Source organism: Chlamydotis macqueenii, chromosome 2 (genome assembly GCF_036417535.1).
Source record: "Chlamydotis macqueenii isolate bChlMac1 chromosome 2, bChlMac1.mat, whole genome shotgun sequence".
Taxonomy (NCBI): Eukaryota; Metazoa; Chordata; class Aves; order Otidiformes; family Otididae; genus Chlamydotis; species Chlamydotis macqueenii.
This window is the reverse complement of record NC_141557.1, coordinates 45,489,435-45,513,065: the sequence shown is the minus strand read 5'-3', so window position 1 is coordinate 45,513,065 and position 23,631 is coordinate 45,489,435. Positions and strand designations below refer to the sequence as shown.

The 23,631-nt window shown below is 42.1% G+C and overlaps 2 protein-coding genes across 3 annotated transcripts in view; one reads left to right on the top strand and one right to left on the bottom strand.

Moving 5' to 3' along the window:
* NEK11 (NIMA related kinase 11) overlaps nt 1-6,981 on the bottom strand; it is a 101,238-nt gene extending 94,257 nt beyond the window's left edge. The window contains exons 1-2 of the mRNA XM_086741593.1: nt 6,910-6,981; nt 3,067-3,322 (exon numbers count right to left, since the gene is read on the bottom strand). Coding sequence (XP_086597719.1) covers nt 3,067-3,236 — 170 coding nt within the window. The 5' untranslated portion in view covers nt 3,237-3,322; nt 6,910-6,981. The remainder of the gene's footprint in view (nt 1-3,066; nt 3,323-6,909) is intronic.
* Nucleotides 6,982-7,101: 120 nt separating this feature from the next.
* Nucleotides 7,102-19,494, top strand: ASTE1 (asteroid structure-specific endonuclease 1). Of its 2 annotated transcripts, XM_086742803.1 has the most exons (4): nt 7,102-8,439; nt 17,406-17,616; nt 18,530-18,725; nt 19,010-19,494. In XM_086742803.1, the coding sequence occupies exons 1-4, from the start codon at nt 7,126-7,128 to the stop codon at nt 19,302-19,304; spliced, it is 2,016 nt and encodes a 671-aa protein (XP_086598929.1). In that variant the 5' UTR covers nt 7,102-7,125; the 3' UTR covers nt 19,305-19,494. The 2 variants fall into 2 exon arrangements, with proteins under 2 accessions (XP_086598929.1, XP_010117675.2); XM_010119373.2 differs by lacking the exon at nt 18,530-18,725 and having other exon boundaries at nt 19,010-19,259.
* Nucleotides 19,495-23,631: the final 4,137 nt, after the last annotated feature.

Genomic DNA, 23,631 nt, shown 5'->3' with positions numbered 1-23,631 from the left:
TGACACAAGATGATGTATTGTATGACTAGAGATCTTCCTGGCTTAGGCATCCAGGTGTTTAGCTATCACTGTAACTGACAGCTCTTTACAGCAGTATAGAATTTTCCAGTTGAGACAGGGTGGAAAGGCAAAATGAAAATGAAAAAGGTTTTCAGAGGCACCTAATAAAAAAGAAGGCAAAACTATAGCAGTCACACAGGACCATGAACATTAAAAGTTACCAAAAAATACAACTTACAAAAAATACAAATTAAGAAGTTAAAGAAACAGGCAAGGAATGTGTCATACAATGCAACACTGAAGAGGGACTTATAGTAAGACCTACATGAGCTACTATATTTCTAGTACTTTATAACATTATTTTTAGAGTATGCAACTCAACTATATCACAGTGGATGTCTCTGATCTAGTACAATCTCAGAAAGTCAGTAATCCTGATCCCATCCATACACAGAACTGGAGATCAGCATGAAGCTGGCATTGCCTGCCTGACATACATGAATAGTTTTATGTTAAATAAGTCTGTTCACTTGAGGCACACCTCAAATGATCAAACCTCTCTTCCTCCTAGCTGAAGCAACTGTGTGCATAATAATTCACTCACCACAGCTAAGATCCTTTAGGGGTAACAAAGTACAACATGTACCCCAAAACAATGTCTAAAATAATGCAAAAGCTTTGCTGAGCATACATGAAATTACATGACAACCATTGTTAGTCTCTTCATTAACTCATTCTGTAGACATTGCGCTAATGGGATACTGAACAAGATATAACCGGACAGCTTCTGTACCAATATCCAAAATGTTATTCCTCTTGGAAATTTCTATTTTTATGATTTATTCCTATGCTCTTTCACGGTGCTTTAGACTACAGAAATTTTCAGGAAACTATCTGTGTCTGAGTTCATGCTGTATATAACATACAACAGAAGCAGTAACCAGTACAGCTCCATAAAAAGTTATTTTCTGATTTGAAAGTAGTGTTGAGAATGTGACTTCTAGTATATTTTACCATCTTAAAACCCCAATATTTTTAAATAGAAGAAAGTATCTACACTTTATCTCATTATGCAACCCGAGCTTTCATGTTCACCCAGGCCACTGTGTTTGTCACCTAATAGTATGAACGTGATAGAAAGTCGGGGGAATCCGTACGCCCAGCTACATTTGAGGGTCAGAAGGAACGAAGAATAACTGTGATACACAAGTACCCTCTAGTGATGAAAGGATGAACTACAGTATTATATTAGCACTTGCTTCTTAAGTTTTGTTGCAACCACAAAAAAAAGACTGATAAAACAAAAAAAAATATATTATTTGATACTCAGCCTCTGTGAAGCTGTAAACTGATGTAGAAGGAAAACATGTGAAAGAATTATGTCTTTGCTGCACATTTATTAAAGCAATATTGCCAAGAATGCATTGCCATAAACAGCAAAAGTGAGGCACAAATTAATCAGAAAAGGCCCTTTTATCATGTAATTGCTGATTAACGTGTCCATCAGTGAGGACCGATAGACACCCATATTTAAAAAAAGACTGGCCGAAAAGCACATTGATAAGATGTTTCACGCTTTAAAAAGTCTCACAAATTTTATTGGATTAAACCAGAAATCTTCACATTTAAATCTCACTTGGTGTAAGCACCAAACTGATAGACAAACACAGTTGTACACAATAGGAAGTGCAGTCAGTAATACATTACCCAGGCATCCAACTTGAAACTCACATACAGAAACGTCAACACTCTGAAAATGTTATTTTGTCTTTATGGATTCAGAATCCTAAAGGGTTTATCAACCAGAGCGATGAGATCTGTCCAAATTCAGGCAGGTTTAAAAAAAAATAGTAAAAAAAATCAAGATTTGTTGGCAATTGAGAAAAAAAAAAAACAAACAGTGCTATCAGTTAGGTATACTGCAAATGGAAATGTGTTTACTGGAATTTCTATAACTATTCCTTCTCAGGTTTCATTCAGACAACTCAATTATAAAAAAAATAGGATATCAACAGAGTTCAGTTTCTTTTGAGATCTCTCCAACAATCTGAGTCCTTATAATGACACAGAATCAATTCCTGACAGCATCCAATTAAGTATTATCAAAAAACTTACCCACAGTACATAAATAAGAAATCATCAGAAATTAAGAGGGAAGTCCATTAAAATACATTGAGAAATTCTGACATTTTCATGCTCCCTTTAAAGGATCCATGCTTTAATGTACCTTTAAATCTAACAAAACATTGTAGAGCTAGAGATTGCAGTAGCTGGACCTGATTAGACTAAGGATTCTCTTTTTCCACATTTTTTTAAAACAAAAACATCATGTTCGTGAAGATGGATAAGTATGGGATGGAAGGCAAATGCCCAGTACTTCTGTAAGTTTTATGAAGAAAGAATTTAAAGAACTTAGTTTATTTATTAAATACAAAGAACTTTAAAATAAACTATAAAATTATATTATACACTCATATTATATATCGACCTAATTATGAAATGACAGCTTATAAATTATAAAGCCTTTAACAAACAATTTTGTTACAAAGAAGAACAGCAAATTTGTGAAACCTGGCACATACCTTTGTCCTGCTTTTTGCCAGGACAATGATAAAATTTACCTCTGTTCTGTCTTTTCCACAGCACATATCTTACAGTAACAACTTGACCAAGGTATGACACTAGGGAATAGGTGAATTACATATATTTTTACTGGTTTTATTATTTGTTATAAAGCTTCAGAGGTGTACATCACTATAGAGATGAGGGTCTGAGATTTTCTATCTACCTCCACTCTGTCTTGCACAAGTAAATTAAAAAGGACTTAGATAAAAGCACAATAAGACAGACATATCTGATAAACTATTTTAAACAAAACCAGGTTCGGCTGGAATGCTGAGTCAGCATAAAGTCTGCCTCTATCTTAGGTCCTCACTAAAGTTAAACAGCTAAGGCTGCAACATAACACCAAACTGAGAGATGAGACACAAATATAAAGAAAACATCTACAATGCAAGAAATATGTTCCAAACATTTTTATTTAATGTATGTGAATGGTTTACTTACAATTCTTCTCCTTGTTTTGCTTTTCTGTCAGAAACCAGATATACACTTCCAAAGCTTCCATTGCCAAGTTTCCTCTGAATAGTGTATCTTCTTGCAATCATAGCATCTGAGGAAGCAGAATTAAATCTGGCAACAGTGACATGCTTAGCAGTTTCTTGAAATTTCAACATTGCTCTGTGTAACAGAAACTACACAAATTTCTCTAGAGTGCAGCTTTCAAATCCTTTTACTCTTCCATGGATGTTCACAGGAAACACTTGAAACAGAAAAAAAAAATCATTTGTCAAAATCATTTAATTTTATGGCAGTGCTTATAGTGTTCAGCTTGCAGCAAAATCCAAAATAAGGGGAATCACTAGTTCGTAAGCTGTAGGCAGCAGACTCCATAAAGAAACTCCAGATAATGTAGATGTGACATAGTTAGCCTTCCTCTAAATGAACCTCAAATTAATTCACTGAACTGATAACACAGGGGAAATGAAATCTAGGTGCTTATACATTAATTTAAAATTTCAAGTGCTTTTTGCAAGGACAGCTACACCCATATCTCACCTGACAGTTCCCCTAGATATGGCACTCTTCCTCACCATCTGTCTTTATACCACCACAGTACCCAACACCAAAAACATCTGCATTTCAGGATACAGTTTCGTGATTTTTGTATATACTGAAGCATCAGTACTCCACACATACTTTGAGTTCACTCCCATAAATAACTACAATGCTGTTTTCTCTGCTCTTTCATTTGCCCCTTAGATTTCACCATCTGTTTCGGTGCTGACCTCACAGCTTCTGCGTGATTCACTAGTATCTTCTGCAAATTACAGCTTCACGGCCACCCACAAGTCTACATGGCTTCCAACAAAATCCAAGTCTTCCAGAAGTTCTTCATTTCTCCTTCGCTGTAATAATTCTTTCTTGACCGACCTTTCTAACAATTGCCTGCAAAGGCACCCTCTAGTGTTTCTACGGCTTTCAGTAACTGAATATGAGTTTAGAATAACTTTGTTTACTCAACCTTCCTCATTCTCAAAGATAAAGGGTAGGTGTTTCACTGCACATAATAAAACAACACTGCTTTCATTACCTTGCCTTTATATAATGCTACCTGCTTTATTTGTGCTTGAGGATCCTGTGGAGCAAACAAATATGTCCCAAGATCATACAATCAGTACAACTGATATTACTATCTATCAGCACTGCCTGCTGCGGTGCAGTGTGCCCACACTGGCTTTGCTCACCACAGCATTTTAACATCAATACAAACACATGAAAATGGGACTTCTTTGTTGTTCAGGAAGAGAAAAAAAGAAATTCCTTAATTTTAAAAGCTGTATAACTGCTGGTTCCAAGTCACTCTCTTCACTTCCTAACAAATGTGGAGCCCAAATGAAGATTATAAATCTATCTTACAACAATTCTGTGTGTGAGTGCAAAAGAACCTAATTTAATACCATCTGCTGAGCTGCTGTCACACTGTCCCAAAGAGCCTGACATTGCAGTATCACTATATCACGAAACATAGCCAAATTTTAATTACTACAAGCCACCTTAACAAAGACACAAATCATGTATGTTTTCTAAACAAAAGCACTCCTGAGATTCTGTTTCTGGATTCTCTTTCAGATAGCAACAGTGACAAAAATTTTAAAACGCAAATGCCAAGCAAAGAATGTCGGCTAGAAAATTACTTCTTCTGTAACTCCAAGTCTGTCTGAAGAAGAATAAATGGATCATGTTGAGGTGTGGGGGAGGGGAGGACAGGAAGATGAACTCCATAAAATATTACATTGCCAGTTCTGGAAAGTTTACATGTTTTTCATCTACTATTCTATTCTGCCAGGAAGTGCCTGGTTTATGGATGCCTTCATAAATTCCAAATAGCATAGTTTTGAAAGATGGAACCTTTAGAAATAACTACACTTACAAAAACTGCTGAGCCACCTATTCCTTTTTTCTGGAGAAGAGTCACTGCTCACCATCAAATTTTCATAATTACTTGTGCACCAGGAATATATCACAATACTTTACACCACTATGCCACACTTGAGATGAAGTAGCTAATTGTCATGCTTTATTTCTAAGCATGCCTCTCACCTGCTACTCTCTATGCTTCAGTTTCCCTGTATATATACCAACAGTAATAACTATATATAACTTTGTGAAATGCTTTGATATCTACTGCTGAATAGTGTTGTAAGTCAGGAGCCAGTGGTGCTGCAGGTACATTTTAACGGCACAGAAAGGCAGATTGCTGAGCCACTGCATTTGAAATAAATACCCTGTAAGAGTCAATGGACTCTAGAGCCTGGCTCAACCATAAGACCGAGTGGTTCTTTGAGAAGTATACAAACTGGCACCCTCACTCAAAACTTTAGCCCAACCTTCCTAGCATTTTTTACCAGGGTCCATCTTCTCCCACTGAGCAGGTACCTCCCAAGCAGCAGTATATCAATTGCTTTTAGTTGTTCAGAACAACTAAAGATAACTCAAAAAAATTAACTCTCCAGCTCCCTTTTCCTCAAAAATCCCAGTACCCTCTACCCGCCTATCCAGTAACACTCTGGTAACAGTTTACGTTCTTAACTTTCTCCCTCACTCTACCCCCTTCCAGAGCCTGGCAGACTGCTGATGCCAAACTAATGCAATTACATTCTCTGGATCATTTTTTTACTTTTTTTTTTTTTCTTTCTTGTCTACAGTCAAGTCTCCTTCCTCTTTTTTTTGTTGTAACCTAACACAAAGTTGTTGGTTAGGGTTTCATAGTTCCACCCACACATGCTAGGCGCACAGCACATCCACGTCTTGCCCGACCTTCCTTTTCTTATATAAGAAAGATACTGGTTTTAATTTCTTTTATGTAATCTTCAGGTTTCCTTAGCAACGCTAACATACTCTTACACTTTCTGCCTCCAAGATAAAACCTTCTTTGCCAATCAAGGTCATTTTCCAACTCTATCAGTTTTTCTTTTTATTTCTTAAGAATCCCTGTGCTACATCAACATTTGCCACCTCCCACCCCTTGCAGTACGAATTCCAGAGTTTTGATATTTAAACTCCAAATGTCCTCAGTATTTACCACCTTGATTTTTTTCCTGCCAATGACTTCACTGGCCTGCTTCTTTAAACTTTCTGAAAATTAAAAAAAAAAAAAGGGGGAGTATAGCGGGTTTTTCTCCTTCATTTAAAAAAAAAATAATTCCTGAACACTAGCTCCATTGTTATTTTCTGCAACATCTTTAAAAACCTAGCCAAGTCTAAAGTAACATCACCTCAGCTGGCACAGCTTTTTATTGCGCCCAGAGAGAAGATAACTAAGAAAGATTTTATTAAGAGTGTCAGTGGCCAAGGAGCTTGCAGGTGATGGTAAAACAAGGTCAAATGTATTTGACTATCAAAGAGGCTAATTAATATCTCCCTGACGCACACTGAGGAAGCTGAGAAGCCCCAGGATAACCTCAGGGATGTCATTACCCTGTTAACACACCGTGCAAGACTCAAAATCCACGCTCCGAGGGCCTGGGGCACACACACACATGGGTATGAGGTGCTCCTGCTTCTCGCAGAAGGGCGAGAGCGGCCTGCTTCCAGCCGGGTCCCCTTCCTCGCCCCTCCGGGGAATGACGGTGCCTCCCGGGACCCCTTTGGGCTCGCCGGCAGGTACGCGACCTCCCCACCGGCTCTCTGCCCCTCCAGCGCCCCCGGCTGCCGGGGCTGCCCGATGGCGAGGACTACCCGGCCCTCAGGATCCACCCCCGGCTCCCCTCTCGGGACGGCCCGAGGCAGGGCGCTGCCAGCCCGGGGCAAAAAGAGGAAGCAACCGCTTCTTCCACAGCCTCCTACCTCGCCCGGCCTCGGGAGCCAAACCGGGCTGCGCGGCGCCAGGCCCGCGTCGGCGGCTCCCGTCGCTAGGAGACGCCGCGGGCGCGCACCGGGAGCCAGTGGGCGGGGAAAGAGGAAAGCGGAGCTCTGATTGGAGGACTCCGCCCTGTCGCTCTGGTTCCGCTTCCGGCGGCGTGGCGCCGGTGCCGGAGGAAGGCGGGGGCTGTCAGCGCCGCCATGGGCGTCCAGGGCCTGACGGGGTTCGTGGAGGAGCGCGGGGCGTTCTTCACCGAGCTGCGGGTGAGGGACACCAAGCTGGTCATCGACGGGAGCAGCCTCTACCACCGGCTGTGCTTCGCTTCCACCGCCGACTTCCGCCACGGCGGCGACTACGGCGCCTTCGCGGCGGCCGTGGGCGAGTTTTTCGGCAGCCTGCGGGCCTGCCGCGTCTCCCCCTTCGTGGTGCTGGACGGCGGGCGCGGCGCCGACGACAGGAAGCTGCCCACCTTGCGGGGCCGAGCCTCCGAGCGGTTGCGGGCGGCCCACGGCCTCTCCCGGGGCGACGGCGGCTGCTTGGTGCCGCTGCTGACCCGTGAGGCCTTCGTGCAGGCGCTGGGCCGGCTGGGCGTCCCCTTCGTGCAGTGCTTCGCCGAAGCCGACCGGGAAATCGCCGGCCTGGCCAACAGCTGGGGCTGCCCCGTCCTTTCCCTCGATAGCGACTTCTGCGTCTTCGACCTGGCGGCCGGTTACTGCCCCCTGAGCCACTTCCAGTGGCAGAGCGTCTGCGCGGGAGAGGGGGAGCGGGGCTGCTACGTTCCCGCTCGCTGCTTCTCGGCGGACAAGTTCTGCAGGCACTTCAGTCCCCTGAACAAGAGCCTGCTCCCTCTCTTCGCCGTCATGAACGGCAACGACTACATCGATCTGGGAGCTCTCGAGTTGTTCTTCAGCAAAGTGCGATTTCCGAGGGGGTGCGCGGCGGGGAAGGGGGGGAAGCACCTCCGACTTCAGGGACTTCTGAACTGGCTGGCACAGTTCGCCGGGCCCACCGAAGCTGTCGAGAGTGTGCTGCAATACCTTAAGAAACACCAGAGAGAAGAAATAAGGGCGCTTCTGTGCGCTTCCATGGAGGATTATACTCCGTCTGACGTGAATCTTGAGGACTTTTTTCAGAATGGGAAGTACGAGTGTGAGGCTGCCAGGAAAGCAGGCTTACCACAGTGGGTACTCGATGCTTTGGCAAAAGGTAAGCTGGCCCCCTTCATCAGCGATGCCCTGATACTAAGAAGTACCTTCCTCCATGTTCAGGTGGAGAACATGCAAAGACCTAGCGCACATAGCACAGCTTTGCCCATTCGACAAGTTATCTATGGACTGCTTCTGAAAGTATCTCAGAATACTCAAGCTGCTTCTCCAAGTAAGCAGACCAACGAGCCGCCAGTTGTATGTGAATTTGACAGACTCCAAAAGACACTTAAAAAAACGTTTGTTCCAGCAGCAAGCCTCCCCACAGATTTTTGTGATGATCATTTTCCTTTGGACAAGTTAATGGAGGTAAATGGTTGTCACAACAGATCATGGTTAACTGTTTCACGAGTGAGAAAACATAGTTGGGACTCGCATTTGCCAAAAGGTCACTAAATGCAATGCCTGAAAAAAAGCCACCTCAATAAGTACTTAATACAGAAGTACCTGCAGGGCTCTGAGCTTGGCCTGTGATACTTAAGAAGCTACATAGATTGCCTTTTCTTCTTCCCTTCCTGCCCCCACCAAAGTGTACCAACATAAGTTATATGAAAAGTTAGTTGTGTGCATATGTAGTACTACCTAAATTTTCCATTCTAAGCCCTTCTTTCAGCCTGTGTACTCTGTTACACTAATACTTGACTTCGTAATTATAGGAAGGAACTCAGTTTCATGAAATTTCTTAGAAAAGTGCGGTTTAACACTACAAAACTTAATTTACATTTGATCAAGCTATGGATGTTTCGGAGCAATGTTCTGAAACAAAATATGACCCATGTTTTTCTACTAAAAATACCATTATTTCATGTATGAATCTTGCAGCTGCCCAGGAATTTTACCTGATGCAAGTACACATCCTGCTAGTGCGGACATCTGCTGCTTGCAGACAGAACAGCACCTGAAAAACAGCTTATAATCGAAGGAAAGTTGTACTAGGTTAGTTCCAGTCACCATTAGCAATTCTATATATTTAAATTCTAACTATTAAGAGTGTAACTCTTGCTGCGAATGGAAAGTGATCTCCCATTCCCAGAGTTATGTAACACAGGTTTTGTATGCAGTAATTTCTGAAACATCTGGAAATACAATCTATTACTTTTAATACTGCATATTTAAGCCACATGCTCTATCCATTCTGGCATTCAGATCAATTTTTAACATATCTGTGTGTGGGCTGTGCTGTATTTTTTTTATCGTTTGCTGGTGGCTATTTCATACAAGAACCAAGTCTGTCGCTACTATGACCATGAAATGCTGCAGATAGCTATGGTTCCCAAGGCCTACATACAGTTTATTTTATTTTACACAGGTTTATTGTTAAAAATCTTTCAAAGGAGCAGTATGCAAACACTTAAGAGTTTGAAAAATTCTGGGTTTGGATTTTAAGAAACATTAATGACACCTTAATTTGGTCTCAGTATGTATGCTGTTTAATGAATTTGAGTTTCCGCTATTTTAGTAACTCCTTACTAAATATATGGGAATTACTAGTTCAACAGAAGGTTAGAAGAAGAAGGGTTATTCTGTTCAGTAGAACGCAAACTGAAATTTCGCCTATTTCAGTTTGCGTTCTACTATGGGGATATCTGCCTAAGAAATAGGCAAAAGCATCCTAATCAAGTTCACAAAGCACTCTAGTTACTATTAAGTAGCCTGCTGCAATTCTGCTGCATGCATTAAGTTATGGACGAAGTTTATAACACCACTTTTTAGAAGGTAAGTAGCACAGCAAATAGGGAACACAGGCTAGGAATTAATACATTGCAGGTAAAAAAGTGCAAGCTTCACACTTAAGATTTCATTGTGACTACAGCTAAGTGTGTTTTCAACATATCAAGAACAGACATCTCCGTTACATCTCTCAAAGCAAGTGTAACTTCTCAGAGGCACAAAATGAAGGGATATATATATATTTGCCATACCAAAGTAATTATAATGCATTATGGTCACAAGATTTTCCAAGCAAGTCAAATTTTACCTAGGAGTTTAAATTAAGTCACCTGATTTGAAGACTCTGAAACCTTTTAAAAATCTAACCTCGGGCAATAATTGTAAAAAATGACATTTATCCTTCTACCTAACAGTTAACTGTGTAGTTTTTTGTGGTGGTTTAGCCCGGATCACCACACAGTTTCTTATTCACCCTGCCCCTACCTAGTGGGACAGGGGAGAGAAATTGGGAAGAAAGGAAAACTCGTGGGTTGAGATAAAAACAGTTTACTGAAAATACTAAAAACTACAAAGCTAACAGGGTATAAGGATATTAATATATACAAAATATACAAAATGAACAATGTACAATTTCTCACCACCCGATGTCCGAATGACCGACGCAGCCCGTCCTGAGCAGCGATCACAGGAACAACACCGAGCAGCAAGCAAAGGGGGAGAGCAAGCTAGCAAGGTAGAGGGAATGATGCCAGCAAGCAAGAGAGAAGAAAAGGATGCCAAGGGTGCCCAAACGGATACCCGACAAGGAAAGAAATAACTGAAAATGATGCCCCCTCCCATGGGCAACCCCCACTTATATACTGAGCATGACGTTTATGGCATGGAATACTCTCTTTGGCCAGTTTGGATCAATTATTCTGTCTGTCTTTTGCCCAGCTTCCCGCATCTGCACGTTAACGAGACTTGGAAAGCCAGACAGTGTCCTTGGTCTCATTAACAACAACTCGTATCATCAGAATGTTTTTATCAACATTCTTCACACACAAAATCCAAAACACACCAGCTACTGAGAAGAAAATTAACTCCATCCCTGCTGAAACCAGGACAGTATCCACCCCTTATTCCATACCATTTACGTCATGCTTATAGATATACACACAGATATCACTATCTCAATCTATGAGCTATCCCTCCAAAGTCTGTTGAGTTAATTTAGTCCATGACTTTGGGCCCCATCTGTGATAGCAGTCTCTCAGGGCAGGAGAGATGGTATGTAGTGTGAAGTTGTTACATACTGCATCTGGAACTCATAGCTGGTACCTCTGGCGTGGCTGGTGTATCACGTCCATGGTCTGCGAGTTGAAGATGTTGATCTCGAGGAAGTTGTTGGTCGCCAGTTCTGACTCCATCACTGCTGCACATCGCTCGGTTTCATCGAAGCTTGTTCTTCACTGTTGAGTGTGATTCTTGCTGCACTACCTCTGATAGAACATAAAAGAACTACAGACATGATTATATACAGTTCAAATTATTGGCTGTTTTCACCTAGAATCAAATCTCCTTGAGGTACACATCGGACTTCCCCATCCTCCCGCATCACCCACCAAGTACATCCAGGTCCTTGAGCGAAAGCAATCCCACGAATGGGTTTGCCTTTGCCCAGAGAAGGAATAACCCAGACTGTTTTCCCCAACATATTCCTTACATGCACCACAGGAACTTTATCACCATCTACAGTATGTAAAAGTTCAGATTGGGCAGGGCCAGCTCGATTGATGGATCCCCGAGTGTTGACTAACCAAGTGGCTTTTGCTAAATGTTTGTCCCAGTTTTTGAAGGTTCCACCACCCATTGCTTTCAGTGTAGTTTTCAGCAGTCCATTGTACCGTTCAATCTTTCCAGAGGCTGGTGCGTGATAGGGGATGTGATATACCCACTCAATGCCATGCTCTTTGGCCCAGGTATCTATGAGGTTGTTTCGGAAATGAGTCCCATTGTCTGACTCTATTCTGTCTGGAGTGCCATGTCGCCAGAGAACTTGCTTCTCAAGGCCCAAGATGGTGTTTCGGGCGGTGGCATGGGGTACAGAATATGTCTCTAGCCACCCAGTGGTTGCTTCTACCATTGTAAGCACATAGCGCTTGCCTTGGCGAGTTTGTGGGAGTGTGATGTAATCAATCTGCCAGGCCTCTCCATATTTGTATTTCAGCCATCGTCCTCCATACCAAAGAGGCTTTAGCCGCTTGGCTTGCTTAATTGCAGCGCATGTCTCACAGTCGTGGATAACCTGTGCAATAGTGTCCATGGTTAAATCCACCCCTCGATCACGAGCCCATTTGTATGTTGCGTCTCTTCCTTGATGACCTGAGGTGTCATGGGCCCACCGAGCTAGAAATAGTTCACCTCTGTGTTGCCAGTCTAAGTCCACTTGGGAAACTTTAATCTTAGCAGCCTGATCCACTTGCTGGTTGTTTTGATGTTCTTCAGTGGCTCGACTCTTGGGTATGTGAGCATCTACGTGACGTACTTTTACAACAAGCTTCTCTAACCGGGCAGCAATATCTTGCCACAGTGCGGCAGCCCAGATGGGTTTGCCTCTGCGCTGCCAGTTGCTCTGTTTCCATTGCTTTAACCACCCCCACAGGGCATTTGCCACCATCCATGAGTCAGTGTAGAGATAGAGCTTTGGCCATTTTTCCCGTTCAGCAATGTCTAAAGCCAGCTGGATGGCTTTCACCTCTGCAAACTGACTTGATTCACCTTGGCCTTCAGTGGCTTCTGCCACTCGTCGTGTAGGACTCCACACAGCAGCTTTCCACTTTCGATGTTTTCCTACAATACGACAGGATCCATCAGTGAACAAAGCATATTGCCTCTCATTTTCTGGGAGGTTGTTGTATGGTGGGGCTTCTTCAGCACGTGTCACCTCTTCCTCTGGCGGCATTCCAAAATCTTTGCCTTCTGGCCAATCTGTGATTACTTCTAAGATTCCTGGGCGATTGGGGTTTCCTATTCGGGCTCGCTGTGTGATCAGTGCAACCCATTTACTCCACGTGGCATCAGTTGCATGATGTGTAGAGGGGACCTTCCCTTTGAACATCCAGCCCAGCACTGGCAATCGTGGTGCCAGAAGGAGCTGTGCTTCAGTACCAATCACTTCTGAAGCAGCTCGAACTCCTTCGTATGCTGCCAGTATCTCTTTTTCAGTTGGAGTATAGCGAGCCTCAGATCCTCTATATCCCCGGCTCCAAAAGCCTAGGGGTCGACCTCGAGTCTCTCCTGATGTTCTCTGCCAGAGACTCCAGGTAGGGCCATTCTCCCCAGCTGCGGTGTAGAGGATGTTTTTCACATCTTGTCCTGTCCGGACTGGCCCAAGGGCTACTGCATGAACAATCTCCTGTTTAATTTGTTCAAAGGCTTGTCGTTGTTCAGGGCCCCATTTAAAATCATTCTTCTTTCGAGTCACTTCATAGAGAGGGCTTACAATCATACTGTAATTTGGAATATGCATTCTCCAGAAACCCACAACACCTAAAAAGGCTTGTGTTTCCTTTTTGTTAGCTGGTGGAGCCATAGCTGTTATTTTGTTGACCACATCCATTGGAATGTGACGACGTCCATCTTGCCACTTTACTCCTAAAAACTGGATCTCTTGTGCAGGCCCCTTGACTTTGCTTTGTTTTATTGCAAAACCGGCTTTCAGAAGGATTTGGATTATTTTCTCCCCTTTCTCAAAAACTTCTTCTGCTGTATTGCCCCATACAATGATGTCATCAATGTATTGCAGATGTTCTGGAGCTCCACCCTTTTCTAATACAGTCTGGATCAGTCCATGGCAAATGGTGGGGCTGTGTTTCCACCCCTGGGGCAGTCGATTCCAGGTATACTGGACACCCCTCCAAGTGAAAGCAAACTGTGGCCTGCATTCTAGTGCCAGAGGAATGGAGAAGAACGCATTGGCAATATCAATGGTGGCATACCACTTGGCTGCTTTTGACTCCAGTTCATACTGAAGTTCTATCATGTCTGGCACGGCAGCACTCATTGGTGGTGTAACCTCATTTAGGCCACGATAGTCCATTGTTAGTCTCCATTCTCCATTAGATTTTCGCACTGGCCATATGGGACTGTTAAAGGGTGAGCGGGACTTGCTGATCACTCCCTGGCTCTCCAGTCGACGAATCAGCTTGAGGATGGGGATTATGGAGTCTCGGTTGGTGCGATATTGCCGCCGGTGCACCGTGGTAGTAGCAATTGGTACCTTTTGTTCTTCAACCTTCAGCTTTCCCACAACGGAAGGGTCCTTTGAAAGTCTGGGCAAGATGGACAGCTGTTTATTTGTCTCCACGGTGGCTATACCAAAAGCCCACCGGTGCCCTTTTGGGTCTTTGAAATACCCACTCCTGAGGTAATCTATACCAAGAATGCATGGAGCATCTGGGCCAGTCACTATGGGGTGCTTTTGCCACTCATTCCCAGTCAAACTTACTTCAGCCTCCAATACAGTCAGCTCTTGGGATCCTCCTGTCACTCCAGAAATACAAATGGGTTGTGCCCCTTTATAGCTTGATGGTATTAGAGTACACTGTGCACCAGTGTCTACTAGAGCTTTATACCTTTGTGGGTCTGATGTGCCAGGCCATTTAATCCATACAGTCCAATAAACTCTGTTGTCCCTCTCCTCCGCCTGGCTGGAGGCAGGGCCCCTCTAGTCCTGTTTGTAATATTTTCTATTCACTTTCTGTGAATATGAATCAGAAGTTCCTTCCATAGGATCAGAGGTGAGATCAGCCCTTCTACGCTGTCTGGGGAACTGCCCACTGGAGACTGGAGCAGCAAATTGCCTGGAAGAACCTCCCTTTGTGATTGTTTTACCTCGCAACTCACGTACACGTGCCTCTAGGGCCGAGGTAGGCTTTCCATCCCACTTCCTCATATCCTCTCCTTGGTCACGCAAGGTAAACCATAGGTCATCTCGTCGGGTGTACCGTCTCCCTTGAGCAGGAGGAGGATGAGGTCTTCTTCTAATAGCTGAGATATTAGTCCGTGCAGGTGGGGAGCAAGAATCTTCAAGTTTCTCACACACCTCAGATAGTTTTTCTAACAGTTTTTCAAACTGGCTTTCAGATTTCTCAGTCAGTCTTTCTATAGCTGAGACACAGGCCCGCATCGGGGAAGAGAGATTGTCTTCATATTGTCGGAGCTGGTTAGCCACTGCACGTACTGGTGGCATCTCATCATCTTTCCAACTCATTGCTGCCAATGAGTTGGCATACGATGATGGTGCACTCTGTACAAATTTCCGCCACATGGGTCGGGTACATTCAATTTCATCTGGATCTACGGATGTCCGTGGGTCATCCAGGTTATGATAAATCAGCTCCCGAACAGCTAATTCCCTCAGAAACTGGATACCTCTCTCCATGGTGGTCCACTTGCTTGGGTGGCATACAATATCTTCCTTAAAGAAATACCTGTCCCTCACACCTGACAGGAGTCGCCTCCAGAGGCTGCAGGCTGCTGACTCTCTTCCAATTGCCCTGTCAATGGCTGCTTCCCTAGACAGAGATCCCAGCTGCCTGGCTTCCCTGCCTTCTAATTCCAGGCTACTGGCCCCTCTGTCCCAGCATCGGAGCAACCAGGTGACAAGTTGCTCACCTTGATTACGGCTGAAATCTTTTCGCATATCTCGCAGCTCACTCAGGGATAGGGATCGGGTGACTACCTCCCCTTCTGTGTCTCCCTGATCATGTGATGGGCCTGGTTCATCATCATCTTTCACTATGCGAACTGATTTTTTGGTATATTTCTTATGTACAGGGGCAACTGATACTGGTGTGGATGATTGGTTTTTCGGTTTCTCTTTGGTACTGCTTGCCGAGGTTTGAGTAGCCACAGTGTCTGGCGTGGGGGCTGAAGTAATCGCAGTGCCCGTAGCAGGGGCTGGGGTAGCTGCAGCACCTGCCGTAGCGGCTGAAGTAGCTGCAGTATTTGTAGCAGCAGTTTGAGTAGCCACAGTGTCTGTTGCGGGGATTGGAGGAGCCATAATACTTTTAAAAAACTGTTTAAACTTCATCAATATCAAGATCTGAGATAGCTGCAAGAGACTTGTCACCATGAACATGGTGGTAGGGGTATAAAGAGGGTATTCAAAATTCTCAAAAGCTGTTGAAATTAGCTTGGTGAGGTGGGGAAAGCTGTAAACAGATGTTCCCCCCGCGGCCTGGCTTCCCGGAACAAAACAACAGGTATAGTTCCAAACAACACCCACAAGATGGCTCCCGAAATACCCGGGTGGAGCTGCCTCTGCCTCCTCGCTCTGCACACTGCCCGCCGCCATTGAGTACAGATATGAAAATGGTCCCGTTACCAGCAATCTCACTAGACAAATCAGTGCCGCATAGCACAGCAGAACGATACCTTTGATCCAACACACATCATTGATAAAGCGTGCACAAACACCGACAAACAGAAAATACGGCAAGTAGGGTGCTATCCAGTACAGCTCTAAAAACAACTGCGAGAACAAATAAAATAACATTGTGCCCAGCGATGACCAAACCGGCTTAATGAACACTTGTAACAAATCTGTTTTCAACACACTGTGTTCAAACCTGTCCTTATCTCAACCCTTCGGGACTGACCGGGGCTTGAACCTTGGATCCTCAGACTAAGGTCCGATGATCTCACGACTGATCTAGTGAGGCCCCTTCCAGCCCCACGTTGGGCGCCAAAAAGACTGTGGTGGTTTAGCCCGGATCACCACACAGTTTCTTATTCACCCTGCCCCTACCTAGTGGGACAGGGGAGAGAAATTGGGAAGAAAGGAAAACTCGTGGGTTGAGATAAAAACAGTTTACTGAAAATACTAAAAACTACAAAGCTAACAGGGTATAAGGATATTAATATATACAAAATATACAAAATGAACAATGTACAATTTCTCACCACCCGATGTCCGAATGACCGACGCAGCCCGTCCTGAGCAGCGATCACAGGAACAACACCGAGCAGCAAGCAAAGGGGGAGAGCAAGCTAGCAAGGTAGAGGGAATGATGCCAGCAAGCAAGAGAGAAGAAAAGGATGCCAAGGGTGCCCAAACGGATACCCGACAAGGAAAGGAATAACTGAAAATGATGCCCCCTCCCATGGGCAACCCCCACTTATATACTGAGCATGACGTTTATGGCATGGAATACTCTCTTTGGCCAGTTTGGATCAATTATTCTGTCTGTCTTTTGCCCAGCTTCCCGCATCTGCACGTTAACGAGACTTGGAAAGCCAGACAGTGTCCTTGGTCTCATTAACAACAACTCGTATCATCAGAATGTTTTTATCAACATTCTTCACACACAAAATCCAAAACACACCAGCTACTGAGAAGAAAATTAACTCCATCCCTGCTGAAACCAGGACATTTTTAAAACTTAAGTAGTATTTTAAGACATATCTCCTGTTCAGAGTATCTGTGAAACAAATACATTTATTGAAAACATGAAGTATTAGCTAGTTTAAACACAAGCTAGTTTGCCTTTTGGAAATGGCTCACAGCAAATAAAGTCTTACCTTTATTTTTCCACTCCAATTTTTTTATTTATTTTCAGGTGCCCATGCCATGCTGTCAGATGCTTTTGCTGGAGACTCTAGGAGTGAAAATGAGTTTCCTAGAATCTATCCCCAGTCACTTACAACTCCCTGTTGCTGTAACGTGTTACTGGATACGTTGTTCAGAACCTAAAGTTAAGCTGCATCAATTGAAGGCTTTACTTCTAATGATAGTATCTGGAGAACTGCACAGGATAACAAATGATCCAGGTATGTCTCCAGATAATACAATTTTAGATATTCAGGTACTATGAAAATCTGTATCATAATTCAGTTTTCTTCCTTTATGGTAAGTTGTCCAAATTTGCATGAATTGGCATTGATTTACGCTGTATGCTGAGATGTCACATTCTTTGCATTGATACAAAGCAGAGAAGCAGTTCTAGCCATCCATTTAACATTTTATGTAGGTAAAAAAGTGCTTTGCCATCTTGTAAAACATGACTTTGCATTTATAAATGCATTCTTTAGGATTAAAAGATTAATTCAGAGTTACAAAAATAAATTAAGCTTAACATACTCATGCATCGAAAGAGAATAACTACTACTGATGCATTCCAATAGACACTTTATTTCTCATTTTTTTTCTAAAATCATCTATACTTAAAAATGCTGCGTTGCTCATGCACCTTTTATCTGCTTGTGCACTGAGAGAATTGAATTTGAAAGTACTAAGTAAGTTATCACACAAATTATTTCAGTAATATTTATGCCTATTAGAGTTATGATGGTATTTCCTCTGGGAATCCTTCATTTAATGGCAAAGATTACACCTGCTAGGGTTCTAGTTTATAGAAACTGGACTGACAGGATTGCCACTTGCTTCCCAAGTGGCAGTGAGATGGAAATCTTGTTTGGAATTGATCCACTCACAGAACAGCATAGAAATTACCTAACAAATAGAATTCCTGATTTTACAATTTCAGATTCTCACAAATATTCATACTAGAATTTTTACTCAACTTCATGCCTTAAAGTTCTGTTTGAGACATTTGAAAACATTACTAATGCTTCAGGAAATGGAACTTGGAGGTTTGAAGACCATTGAAGAACATTGCAGATACCTTTCATCCTGTTCACATCAGAACATTTATTTACATGTCATTTTTTATTTATAACCTAGATCCCACAGTTTTATGTGCTGAAGATGACAGTATTGCATATAACGAATTTCTAAAATGGAAGGAAAAGAAATTGCAAAATAAAGACTTTGATTTAGATGCTGCACACAGTTTTTGCCAGTGGCAGTGCTGTCTTCAGATGGGATTGTATCTCAACCAGCTGCTTTGCACTCCTCTCTCTGAGCCAGACCTAAGTAGGTAAGGATGTTTCAGAGATCTGCTTTCCACACAAGCCCCTGATGGACTGCGTTCCCATGTTTTATAGTCTATGTCAAATTCCTTTGGCCAATTTTACTACATTTGAACTCCCCTCTTTAAAGATATTCATATGGAGAAAAATACTGAGTAGAACAGATATGCTTTAGGAGCCCATTGTTGGATCCTGTTTGTAGTTAAGATCTGTATTTCATTAAGTATCATGCTTCTACCTGTCCTACTGAGGTGTTATTCTAAAATGAGGATTCTCTCCTTCCTTTGAGCAGGCTTTACACTGGGACCCTTGTGCACAGACTGTATCAAGAGCTTAAATCGACACCTTCAGTGGAAAATCTGTTTAGTTTATCTCCAAAAATTACTCAGCTTTATCAGGTTTTGTTAAATATGATGGAGTCAATTGTATCTCCAGACTTCTTTCAGAAGATGACCAAGACCAGATCTGAGTCCTGCAAAAAGAAGAAAGCGTCTAATAAGAGAAAAAAGGCCATCAGGTGTGCAGTACCAGAAACACAGCATTTATGCAATGTTAATAGGTTTGCGTCACTTGGAGTGGATGACTGAAAACATCATTCCTGGAATAACTTCTAATGCCATGCACATGGAAGAAATTACATCAAAATATGTGACCATCAGCTGTTTTCACACAAATTCCTGATTTGATCTTCACCAGCAGCTCTTGCTTCAGGGAATTTTTTAATGTACTTTTTTTGTAACTAACACTCTTATAAAAAAGAGATGCTGTGTAAAAGTTGTGGTGTTGTTTTGTTTTTCTTTAAAGGTATCAGTCTCATTGAAAATGAGAGCAAAGTTGTTCAGCATTTCAAAGCTGGACTATTTTAGAGGAATTCTTTCCCTTAATGCTTACAGTTGGCTATCCTTCCATCTCCCTGAACACTCCCAACTTCTAAAAAATGCAATTTCTACATTGAGTTTGAGGAACACAGTAATTAGTGTCTTACAGACCACATTAAAATGGAAATTGACAAGTTTAAAATAGTGTAGAATTAGTCTTTACAGGTAGAGTATTTGTACTTCTGGGGAGAGCTAGCTTTACTCAGTGACAGCTGCGTAAGTTGTGTTTGCATTCTTAGAGGTACTGAACTTGCTTCAGCTTCTATTCCCTCCCTCTACCCTTTAGTATGAAGTAAGGGTTCAATGCTCACATGCATCCACAAAGCTATCACAGGGTAGCAAGTTTAGGCAGGTTTGCTGATTCAGAGTAATTGTGTACAATTGCCATTAACAAACTGTTGTCACTGGAGTTAACCTCCTTTCTCTAGAGGCTGTACCAAAATTAACACACCTATAACTAAAATTAACTTGCCCTGACGTACACCAAGTTACTTGACAAACCTTTACTATTAACATAATAGTGAAAAACAATTTATTTTTTTTTAAATTCTACATCATAAGTATATTTTAGCGCTTTGTATTAGCTAACTTTCCAGCAAAACTAGTCAATTTACATAAATGCTTTTCTTACAAAACTTGGTTTTCCAGTGTCTTCCCCATTACTACATTTCTTGTTTTTCTCCTCAAGAATCTGTATACCTTTTCTTACATTCAGGAAAATAGTGATTTCCACCTTTAATCATTAAGATTTTGCTCCTTACTTACCAGAATTCAAGCTTGATTCATGCATCATTGTGTGCTCAGTTTTCAGTCCTACTTAATGTCAGCTATCCGACAGCTGCCCACATGAAAGTTCTTGTGACTTAGAGGAAGGATCTGATATCATACAGCTGTGTCTTGATAGTGCCATAATATATTAAGTGAGAACAGATTTATAACATTACACTCATGAGAAAAGTATTTTTGAGATACAGCCTGAGAGAGTAATATTTAACATTTCTTCCAGTACAAGAACTGCTACTTGTTGGATACCTGGAGTACCAGGGGCACTTAGTGAACAATCCAGACCGAATGGAATTGTTATGTTTGTGAGCAGCAGGCCTCAAGGACATCACTGAAGCTGCTTGTGAGAAAGTACTGAAGCCACCTGTGAGAAAGTAATGAAGCTTCCTGTGAGAAAGTAAACGAAGCAACCTTGAGAAGAAGGAAAACAGCTGGCATACGTGACTGGGGGCTGAACGTGAAGCAGGGTGCAGGTGGAGAGAGCCGTGCGCGTGAACATAGAGACTTAACAAATCATATTTTAGCTAGGAGCACGTGCATGATATAGTTAACCAATTAGTAGAGAGCTTGCGCATGATACAGAATTAGAAGGGCTATATTAACTGGGATGTATCAACAATAAATTGGCATTTGCTTGATCATATTGGTCGTCAACAGTGTCCGTTACTTCCGCGTCAACAGCTACTTACTGAACTACCAGCAGGTGAGAGCTACACTCAACCACACAGCAAGTTAGTAGCCCTTTACAATCCACTTCTAAATAGACTTCTATTTTCAGCAGTCTACAAAATCACACTTCTATCAGATGAGACTTTAGTATTTGAAGTTGAAAGGGGTTAAAGCTCTAGATATTACCAATTAAAACTTAAATCCTTAATCATCCAAATTATCCTCTGATCCATTATGATCCCATGTGTTTCATTTTACCAAGCTTGTAGTTCCTTATGGTTTTTAATCATCAGAAACAGTCACATTTAAAACAAGTCTTAAATATAAAAATACAGGCAATCTTTGATTCCACTTTGTTAGCACAGTGAGAAGAGAGATCTTAATTTGCTCTGAATCCCATACTGGAAAAGTGCTGGAGAACATAAATTCTTGAGACTTGCTGAGCAGCAGTTATCTTAGATAGGTCAGAACACTGGGATAAACTCAAATATTCCACTTCTGGATAAAAAGGCTGCTATGATCACATGGCATTTTGAGAATAGCTTTGGCAGTGCTGACTCAATCATTAACAATTACTGGAAATGCGTTCTCAATCAGAATTCAGCTGTTGCCAACAAAATGAAATACCTCATTGCAAACACCAATCCTGTATGCCGAAGAAAATAACTACTGATTCCAGAGTTACTATTCAGAATTTAAACCAAACATTTCAGTTTTTCCCTTTTGAAAACCTATAATGACTCTATCTTCTTCAGAGGAAAAATAAAGGGCTCTTAATAAGAATTCTCTATTTTACGCTTTAATAAGAGCAATTAAATTCCTTGGTTGCTGTCTGTTTTTACTCCACATTAAATGCCTCATTTTTTGTGGCAAAATCCCCAAATTGGTTCAATTGTTCTGGAGAAAGCCCTCTCAAACTAGCGGTTAGGTGGTAATGACCAAAAGTGGAGCCAAAAAATTGCAATGGAATTCAGTCCACACATTTTTCATAAATAATAAGATAGAGCTAGATGAATTACTTGTTATTGTTTCATCTTCCCCTGGAAAACACAGCAAAAATTATTTTGGCCTAGTTAAAGTGAATTGCATTCAATGAAGTTCACCCTGCAAAAACGCAGAATTAATTGTTTGTAAGAGACTGAAATTTTATTTCTTGTCCAGACTGACATACCTTATTCAGAAAGTGAGACTTGTGCTGGGAAAGGGGTACTTCATAACATTTGTTTAAAGACTAAGCAGTAACAATTTGTTGTCTTAGCCTGGAAGTGGTGTTCATCTGCACTTCTGTACTTATTTAGACTTCTGGGACTCCAAGACCAAGTGCAGAGCACAAAGCTGTCAAATCCCACGGAGCATATCAACAAGTTAAGACTGAGTATGTGAAAGGTAGAGTTGCTGTACTTTCTCCGAACCCAAGTTCATTCGAGAGATTCTTCATCAGCATGCACTGCCAATTTTTACTATCAGTCTTTACTGACGAATACTAAGTATTTTATTAATAAGTGTTCTGAAATTGTATTGAAATACTGAACACAATACAACAATACTAAACAACTACAGCCCCATTTGCCAAAGATTGTAATAGTTCAACAGGAGGAACACTGACAAATCTGTTCAACTTCTGAAAGGCAGAACTGCTGGAAATAAAATTTTGCTTGAAGACGAGACCATTTCATTAAGAGGTCATCCTGTTCAGGCCCTACCAGCTCAGTGGTTTACATAGCATCCTGCAGGAAGAGACAAGAGCCATATGCAGCAGTCCTTGCCACAATTAGATCTCCTGCACACTGGTAGTCCAGGTCGTATGTCCATATTGAGAAGGCCCAGGGTCAGCCAGAGCAGTGGATGAATTGCATGTGTAAAGCAGACTCAGTGGTGCACTCATGTCCTGCCCACAGCCCCACTTCCTGACCAAGTCTGCGAATCTCCAGAGGAAAAAAAGAAGAGAACAATTAAAAAAAAAAAATTCTTAGAAGATAAATTAATACAGCACTTTCCAAACTGCCTTGTCTTCCATGAACTCCCCAGAATTTGAGCAGGCATGTGGGGCAAGCCACAGGAGTAAGTGTGGAAATATCCCACTGCCTGTTTACAACATTTCCTCATAAACCGACAGGATGACTGTTGTGACAGCATGGCCCAGAGCCAATAACAATGCTATGCTTTCAGGTTACAGTATGAAAAGCTATACATATGCACATGCTTTCAAGCAAAAGAGATACCATTACATCTCCAAATCCCCATAGAGACCTTAGTCATCCTCTTTTCAAGATTCCCTAGGTGATTATTCCCTGCCTTTCCTCAAGGGATGAGGAGTCCTACTCTGATGAGAAGACACTGATGACAACAGCTCCAAGTCTATTTTGAGGAAAAACAGCATTTCCAATTAGTGAATATTAGAGTATTAGACATTATCATGTACTAAAATACTTTTAACAGACCAATACACACACCTATTATAATGCTTTTCTACCCACAAAAAGTCATTCTGTAGCTTAAATTTTTGTTATGCTACCAGTAAAACATTTATTTTTATGACAAGAAAGAGGAAGGAAAAGTCCAAGCTTCTTTGAAAGAGGGGTGG